Source organism: Antrostomus carolinensis, unplaced genomic scaffold (assembly GCF_000700745.2).
Source record: "Antrostomus carolinensis isolate BGI_N321 unplaced genomic scaffold, ASM70074v2 scaffold24591, whole genome shotgun sequence".
Taxonomy (NCBI): Eukaryota; Metazoa; Chordata; class Aves; order Caprimulgiformes; family Caprimulgidae; genus Antrostomus; species Antrostomus carolinensis.
In genome coordinates this window covers 53,286-63,089 of record NW_010292359.1, presented here as the reverse complement: position 1 = coordinate 63,089, position 9,804 = coordinate 53,286, and the positions used below count along the sequence as shown (strand labels likewise).

At 34.4% G+C, this 9,804-nt stretch overlaps 1 protein-coding gene across 1 annotated transcript in view; it reads right to left on the bottom strand.

Annotated features, from left to right (window-relative positions):
- Window positions 1–1,091: 1,091 nt before the first annotated feature.
- Window positions 1,092–9,804, bottom strand: part of LOC104531908 (low-density lipoprotein receptor-related protein 1B-like) — a gene marked incomplete at both ends in the record, with an annotated part of 61,717 nt that continues 53,004 nt past the window's right edge. The window contains 3 exons of the mRNA XM_010176948.1: window positions 1,092–1,196; window positions 1,835–2,009; window positions 6,489–6,650. Coding sequence (XP_010175250.1) covers window positions 1,092–1,196; window positions 1,835–2,009; window positions 6,489–6,650 — 442 coding nt within the window. The remainder of the gene's footprint in view (window positions 1,197–1,834; window positions 2,010–6,488; window positions 6,651–9,804) is intronic.

The window sequence follows — 9,804 nt, the reverse complement described above, 5'->3', positions numbered from 1 at the left end:
CTGAATACAACAGACAGTCTCTTTTAAGATCACCTACCTCAGGTACATCAACAAAATGAAGGGATGGCTGTATCCGTAATTATAAAGTTGTAACGCCAGATCCCTTTGGGCAGTAACTTACTTATGTCACTCTGCAAATGAGACACTTGAGTCCAATCTCTCTTCCAATACCTCATATGTTCCTGGAGGATGCTCTGACCTCCAGGTTGTTCTGAAAACTGGAAGACTATTCCACAATGAAGCTTTTCTGCAGTGCAGAAAAGATCACATAATTTATTATTAGGCAAAAGTAAAAAAAAACAACCCAAAACCTGGAGTATGACTACTAGTTCAGTTTAACTGAGAGCAGGAAAGAAATTAATTTCTTGCTACAATGACTACTTCTGTATTTTATATTCAACAGCTGAAAAAGAAGACACACCATAGCTCTCAAGAAAGGACTAGAATGTAGGTTTTTCTACCTCTTAAGACAGTACTTCACCGTGTAGACTGAAGATTCAAATTTCCTTTGGTATTCTGGACTTATAAAAAGAATCCTGAATTATTCTCTCAACAATGGTGCAGGAGGGAGAGACCAATCTTGCCACAGAACAGCCAAGCTACTGTGGGCAGTGTGAATGTTAGGGCAGAAACTAGAGATACATATCCTCAGACCAATAAAGCAAATAAATGCTGAGATTATTCTTCCTATTCTCTAGCCATCAGGTTCCTTACAGGACTGTACCACCCCCACCTCTGACCATCTTTATAGGAGAAAAAACTTAATCCACCCTTGAGAAGCTGGTCAGGCAACTATCCTGTACCTCTGAATTTCATTCTGGAACAAATAGCCTGAAATTATTAGAAGTCTCAAAACATAACTAATATATATTGTGAATGCATATAGATACAAAGATAATATATCTTTCATTACACTTATTGCAAAAAAGCAAAGTATGGGGTAACAGAAATAGAAAAAGTAATTTAAGTTACAACTGCAACCAGCACATTATACATCCTAGAGAGATCAAAAATACAGACACATGCATAATAATTTTGTTATTTATTAGTACACAGATATTTGAATGATCTACGCAACACAAGATACTCACAGACAGACAGGTATATTTGTCTCTGGGTCCAGTTGACATGTACCACCATTGTAACAGAAGCCATCACATAACTGACAGGTGGAGGCAATCTTTCCATTAGTGCAACTGTCATGGTCAAAAAAATAAATTACAAATAGCAATCAGTATTTTATTAAATCTGGTGAATTCCCTTATAATTATTGATATATTAAAATATTGATTTTATGATATGTATAAGATCTACTGATTGCAAGAATTCTAGGTTCCCACCTTAAAAAGCTAGCACAGGCATCAAGCTTATTAGACAAAATATTTTAAATCTTTCCTTTTATGAAAATATATTATTATTATTATTATTATTATTATTATACAAAATAACCACTCAGCAATACAGCAGCACATCTTACTACATACGCTTTCATTAGTATACATCTCTGTCACTGTCACAGATACTGCAGAAGGAACAAATTTCAACAGTGTGGTAAAATTCAACTGTAAACTTTATTAAATATTCCAATTTTTCCAAGTGAAGACCCATTCAGCCTCCTGCTACACTATGCTTCCCCCAGTGAGGAGTGCTCCAAATTTTGGTTTAAAAAGGCAGGAGCCAGTGGGTTTTGCATGGGCAGGAGCCACGCAAAGGAACTGTTCTGATGTGATAATTCAGTGGCTAGCCACTGCGTAAGAGATTTAAAAGATAATGCAAAATAATTGGTATTAAATATACCATTTTGAACACAATCATCCCCTCCCCACACACTTACTTGCATACGATGTCATTACTGTCCTTGTTTATTATACAGCGTCCCCCATGACATCTGATACACTTGTCCACTTCACATTTTGGACCTTCAAATCGTACTGGACAGACACATTCTACACTTCCATCATCAGAAATAGTACACGATTCAGAATTCACACAATAATGGTGGCAAACATCTGCAAGTAACATGTAAATTAGTTACTAAAGACATTAAGGAGGATCATATAAAAAATAATACCTTATTTTTCTGTTTTAAAAGTTACTATAATAAAAACAAAACTATAAATGTGGCTGGTTGCTCACTGACAGCTACAAGAATCAAGAATATCCCAGAAACAGATGCATAATATATTAATGATGTAGTCTTGAGAAATGAAATAGAACTCATAAGAGATTTTTTTTTTTTCCTTCTAGATGTCTAACCATTTATGGCATCATCTCACATAATATAAAGACTACTGATGAGAAAAACAGAGCAATGTTAATGTATTTAATGGGACATTGGCTGAATAAAAATCTTTTGATACATTCCCATTAACAACATTATGCTAAACTGAAATGGAAGCAGTATTTTGAAATAATTAAGTTTTATTTTCATTTATCCACATATTAAAATTTCATGAAGTTCTAATAATATAAAGACATAATCTGTAAGTTCTACAAAAAATGACACACATGCTTATCTTTATAGGCTGTGCAAGAACCCATTATCTTATTTAACTGCTTAAATGCCAGCAGGACTGAGATTTCAAGTAGTGGATTCTTTAACTCTATAGAAGCACCAGCACTGTCTCTTTTTTTTTCATACCCTTTTAAAAAACTCAAGTTTGAGTTTTTAACTGACTGAAGGAACTTCCAGAGCTACAAAAAACTGGTATCTTAGCATTTAGGATCATTTTTATTTATGTTGTAGTGACAACTTTATTTTTTTTTAAAAAGTCATTATTTAAGCTCCTTAATGGGGCCAAATCATTCAAAGTCTCTATATCTCCTCGTTTCTAATACTTTCTCCAGTTCTGTGTTAACAGTTCTGTGTTCTCCAGTTAAAACATTGCGTTGAGCTTTTAGTAGCATTCTTGATGGACAGATGAAGTAATTGATATATAAAATATATCAGTTCTGAACTATGCATCTGTATTAGCTTAAACTGGTCTATATTAATAAAAGTTTGCCTTTCTGTCAAAAATAAAAATGCACATCCTTTAAAGCACAAGATATGGCTGAGGGTGAATCAATAGCAGCTAGAAGCTTGGCATTATCAAGCTGTTCACTAGAGAATGAAACCTTGGCCAAATGGCAACTTCAGCCTCGAATCTGGAAGTACAAACCCTCAAGCTGCTGTTGAACTGGGGGCACGTTGTAAGAAGCAAATTGGAGATTAATAAAATTGATATATTTTATTGAACATACTCAAGATGAATGATTTGTGATGCTGTCTCATAAAGTGGGAAACATTTTACTTATGCTTCTCTGTGCTCAGTTTTTCCCCTCTCAGAGAAATACATACTGACCGCCATGCCATTGGTGTTCACCATGCTGGAAGAGTTCTGTGAAAGGACCAAGCAGTCGACTGTTGGAGGAGTTATTTCTATTTGATTATTCCCTGTATGTCTCTGTCTCTTCACCTATCTCTGTAGACTCATCTACTTATGGAATCACTGACTACTGAGCACCCAGAGAGGCTTAAAAGACACCCAGTGAAGTAGGTTGTTGCTTGCGGTTCCCTGAGCCAAGTTTAAAAAATGGTCATTTGCAGCAGAGGGCTGTTTTCTGAACAAAAACTACCACAGTTTGAAAGCTCATATTGAGAGACATTTTATGAAAAAAGCATTGCAAGGGGGAAATATTTCCATGTACATTAAGACAGTCCCCTCGCTAAAAACAAGGAATAGGAAGTTCATACTCTAAAATAATTATTGGCTTTTAGTATTGATTAGTAGTCACAAACCTTTAATCTTGTGCCATATCTAACATGCATATGCAACATTTAGACTGAAATGACACAAAACTAATTATTTTTTTTTCTTTTTTTCCCCCCACCCCCCCTAAAGAAAGGAATTCGAGTTTCAGGGAAAGTAACAGCTTGCGAGATCAATCTTTGAATGATTGTATCTGCCTGAAAACCTTTTCTATTTTTTAGGTTGTTTGGGTCCTAAATGACACAAGAAATGAACTTTAACTAGTCTGTATATCTTATTTCAGGAATTTAAAATAGGGAGTAATATTCAAATACATCAAATACATGTGTATATAATAACATGCACAATGTTAGTGGAATTCTATGTAAATTCATTCACTTAAATTTATGTCAGCAGTACCAGCGCCTTGACACAGAGCACATATTTTGGTTATTAGCCCTTATGTGAACTAATCACAGGAGAAACTCTGCATTGGGTAATTGGAGATGATAAGTATGAAGAAAATAAGGTCTTTGCAATCTGGCAATACTGCAAGTAAATGTCTTCTCCCTGCCACAAAACCCACTAATATTTTCAGCTTGGAAGCATGAGTACCTATGCACATTCATGTATCATCCTTTGCATATGAACTAGTTTCAATCACATCACAGAAAAAGTGAAAAAGATATCTTGGAGGCAACCAATCTTTGCAATAATGCTATATTAATATATTCCAACATGCATACAAAGTGAATGTGATTAATAAAGCAAAAAAACCCCCATACATATGAGTGAATAAAGCAAAAAAATCACAGATGTGAATTTATACACACATTATTAACTGAACCTGTACAGTTTGATAGAACTGATATTGGCTATGAAAAAAATACTCTTAGATTGTAAGAATTTTTCGTAAAAGTATTAAGGTTTAAATAAACAAAAGCTTAATTTTATTTTGTATTTCATAATGTGTTCAAGTCTCTGCATTTTTCCAAAACATCAGCAGACAACTCAAATCTGATAATAAGCATTATTTAAAAAGTACCCCTAAATTTACATTTAAAGCAATTCTTTAAAAATAAAAAAAAAAAAAAAGAAAGAAAGAAAGAAAGAAAGAAAAAAAGATGTTTGCAGAAGCATTCAACTAGAAACAATTTGTTTGGTTTTGGGTAAGCCTCAAGTAAATATTTTTTTCTTAATCTATGTGTCTGTCTGTGCATGATTTATGTACTATACTGTTTTCAAATACCCAATTGTGTTTGCTGATAGTTATTTGTGGATCCATGCAGTTTATTTAATACCAAGTGGGAGAGAATCACAATTACTGCTGGTTTTCCATTCAAAGGTTTCAATTTATTTCATAGTCTCCCAACTGGAAATACATTCAGCTTACTTCAGTACAAATCCTATTTAAGATGCACACTAACCCTTTCCTCGTTTGGCAGACTTTTCACTAAAACTAAATATTTTTTGTATCTTGTAGATAATTCTAAACCAGAACTTCGTAACAGCTAATTTCCCTTTCATTTTGTTTAAATCTGGCCTTCTTCAGCAAATTCACTGAATTATGCACAAAAGAGATGATAGCTTCACATTTAATATTCTATTCTATAGCAAGTACTATGACAGTTCTCCATTTTAGAGTGTTACAGTCAAAGCACAGAAGGAGTAGAAAAAGGAGATAAAAAAATTTCTGATCTCAGAAAAATAATCAGTTTCAGATTAGGGTTGCTAGTGAGTCATCATGTTGAAGAGACATGAGGAAGACAAACTGTTATTTTGAAATGAGTGACCAAAAGAAGAAATTCAAGATTATGTTCAAATGTCTTGAGTCACTCAAAACCAGATAATGGTGATCCATGCTAAGAGAAAGCATGGAGCAAAAAGAAAGATAAATGGAGTAAGAACCAAAGGCCTATTGCTTGATAATCTTCTTTCCCCTCTCCTCTGTAAAACAAGTAAAAATTTAAAGACAGTTCTAAAAAGTGAGAAGAGCCTTTGTAAAGGCATAGAAACCTTTGGAAAACAGTATGTCAATTAGAAGAGACTGATGGGTAAGTGGAAAGGCAAACTATGGAGAACTTCAGATGCAGAGGATAGAACCTAAGTCCTGAGAATTAAACAAGAGTAATACTTCAAAATCCTGATTTTCAGTACTAGGAAGGGGCAGGAACCATACTGAAGATGACCTTAAACTGAGCAGGATGAAGGAATATAGAGGTGTGAAACTAAAAAGTCAATTGTACTGCTTACTGCGGTTAGAAATAAAAGTGAAAGGTAAGGTAGCATTTGGAGACACAAGCGATGGTCTGGGAAGATAGAGGATACCAGAGAAACTCTTTAACCAACTATGTCAATTCATGATGTTTAGGTATCACACCAGCATAAGACAACAAATATGAGAAGTTGAAGTAGAAAAATTTAACACAATTATCTCGTTTCTATCGATGAAGTCAGCTGTCTCATACAGCTCCATTGTACATATTCATTCATGAAAATACTAAAAAAAATCATTCCTAAAAAAGCTTTTTCTTCTCCTACACATGTAGATACTGCAGAAATGTGTTCAAAGATCACTTGAATACACCTGATTTCGTCCTCTTAGCAGTATGAATCATGTGGAGCCAAGTTTACCAATGAGTGTCATAGAAAAATCATTCAAATCACGTTAAATGTTCATTTTGTAGAACTTTCATTATAAATCCAAATTCCAGAGTATTATAAATCCAGATTTAAGAGTTTTTGAAGATTACTTACAATACTGACATCTGTCTCCTGTATACTCAGGCAAGCAGTTGCAAAAGGGTTGATTCCCAGCAGTGACACTGCAGGTTCCTCCGTTTTGGCAAAAGTGTTTGCAGACCGTCTGATTGCAGTTTGGTCCTGTGAACCCCAGCGCACAGTTGCAGGTAGGCCTCCCTGTTCAAACCAAAGAAAACTATTTTATGATAAAAATAAACATTAAAATAAGAATCAGCACTTTAAAGATACATACATATATCATCACAGTAGCAAGTTTTAATGTATGAGCCCAACAACATTTCTGTAGACACTAATAAAACATGCCTTTGCAAACATTGCTTTTTAAATAACAAGTCAGCACTGTAAGATATGGACACCTCAAAAACTGCATTTTACACCTTTGCATGCATGGTCATTGACTATTTGGGAATTATTTTAAAAGCCAGTCTTAAGCAGGAATTTAAGATATGACTAAGCTCTTCAAATTATCCTGCCAGGCTGGGTTCCTCTGGTTGCAGAGGATAAATGGTTGTATAATCAACACCGATGACTCTTCAGAATACACTTCATTATTCTCAAATCTACAAACGTTTATGTATAATCACATGAATATACAAATGTTTGCTAATACGCTAATGGCCAACTTTACATAACAATTTTTACTAAAACATAACCATCTCTGCCTGTTTTGTTATCCTATCCCTCCCATATAATAAATAGTGTAACATAAAAATTGCTGTTCTGTATCAGACCAAAGGTGACTATAAGGTCGATATTCAATGTCCAAGAAGAAGTGAACACCTAGAATGAACATTTGCACAAAATGAACTCCTATGTTAAAAGCTTTTAAAATACTATTTAAAACTCAATGCATTTTCCACCTATGATTCTTCCCTATTTTAATTTCCCCATTGTTTTCCTTATCTAAATCTCATGTCTAAAGGATTTATAGCTTTGTTATAATTCCACTGTTTTATTAAAATCTTCCAATTTTCCCTGACTTTTTTTCTTAAGGCTTATCTTCTTTATAACAAACTTCTAGATCCCGTAAGTGTTCTTCCATCTCCTGGATTGCTTTTATATCTCATTTGTAATATTCTTTTCAAGTAAATGACACGATACATCCAACCAGCCATCTCCCTTCTCACTTCCTAATAATCTATTCTCATTCTTGTTTATCTCACAAAGCATCATTTTTCCCTCACCCTCCTTCCCTTTGCTTTCATCCAGCCTTTAGGGTTTTCTTAAACTTAGGGAAAACAGACTGAGTTTAACATTTTTCTTCTTCCTGGCTTCCAAGATGGGTAAGGAAAGAGATGAAGATTAACCAGGACTTGAGGACACTTCTGAAATAAAGGGGCAGACAGGATGTTTGTCATTTGAATCGCAAGGAACCCAACCTGCTGGCAAGTACAATCAAGAGCTTAACTGGGTTATTGCAGAGTAAGGGACAGATGACAAGCAAGGACTCATTCCTTCCAGAAAGTCACAGAAATACCATAAATCTGAATAAAGGACTGTGCATAGGCTGGCACTAGTCAAAGAGTAAGTAGTGATCAGGCAGAACAAAAGGAATGCCCCATAAACAGACTACAGAAAACCAGAACAGTAACATATGTGCTTTACATAAATGGTAAAAGTCTAAGAATTAAGATGGGAGAACCAAAATATCTAGTCTCGAATGGGACCACCAATATAATTATTTATGACAAATTTGCAAAAGGAATGCAACTAATGGGCTGCTGTGAAATCAATACACATTTCCTTCATACCTAGTCGTTGGTGATGGAATAGAGCTGTGTGTTCAGAAGTGTTAAAGTCAATCAAATTAGCAAGTTAACTACGTAATGTAGTGTACATGTCCTTCGGACTGGAATTGCAGGCACAAACAGGAAAAATAGCCTATTAGATTTTATTACTGACACCCAAATCAAGATGATGATGTGACTGTGGAAACCAAAAGAGATCAGAGGAAGTCAGGGAATACATTAGTGATGAGGAACTCTGGTGATTCCTGCATTTACATTTGAAAAACTTCACACAACGCCATAGGGTAGAAAGAAACTTCTTACGTATAAAGAATCCTACTTCATGGAGGGATGGGTTAGTGAGCACACAAAAGAAGCTACACTTGACTTGGGCCTGACATGGTTTAAAACGTACAGAAGAGTCAAAATCCTAAATAGTCAAATGAAAAAACATTTAAGGGTTACTTTTCCATAATAATTATCTCTCATCCTCATACTTTTCCTCTACCAGGAAATCCTTACTGCTGCCTGATTTACTGATGCATTATGACTAGGTCCCTTCCTTGCTGTCTTTTGTCTCATTCATTGTTTCCTCATTTTAATACAAGGTCTGGTGTAGGTATCCACAACTACTTTCAGATTTGTCTCCTGATGTGTTTTACTGCAGCTGCATCTAAAACTCTGAAATGTGCAACCCTTCTTACCTACTTTTTCTTTTCTTCTCTATTCAATTGGTTGTCTCATTAAAGTAATGTAATCTTAATTTTCTTCTGTTCTGCCTTTATTTTAATACTTTGCAATCATTTAATATCATATTTGTTGGAGAATTTTTCAATGCAAGTGACGTACCTTCATTTTTTCTACTCTCTCTGATTCATTCAGAATGATTTATTTTTTTCCTTCACTTACTCTTCTTACGTGAAACCTTTCATGCAATTCTTTTCTATGTCTTCTATTTTAAGCTATGCTAATTTAAAGTGTTTTGCAAATCATCCTAAAGGCCATGAGATCAGTTAGTCTCTTTCTCTAATTAGTACAGCAGGAACAAAACCATTGACTTAAAAATAGCTCCAACTAGTTTAATATGCATCAGCCTGGATATTCATATCTGTCCCCTGTGATCTAAACATTAAATCAAAGATGTTGAACTCAGATATTAGCACAGACTCTTCATGTTTTCCCCATGTATACACTTGTATGTAAATGTCTCCCCCTAAGCCAGGGGGTTTCACATAATCCTTTATCTGAATCAGGGTTTCAATAAAAAAGTTAAAATAAAATAGTGATAGAATATAGATCTAGAGATCTGAAATCAGTTTTTATTATTAATATTTCTCTGGTTTTTAAAATGATAGGGCAATGCTATTTTCCTTGTTTGTAGAAAAGATTATTCTATTCTTTGCTAATGTAGGCTTATAAATATGCCCAAACTGCCAACAGTTGCATGAAAATTTAATTCAATATGGCCTAAAACCCATTCTTGTCACACAATTTAACATGACTTTTCGTAATCTTAATAGTTCATTGCCTATTTACACACAGCCTGTTGGTATCTAAAATAATAATAATAATAATAATAATAA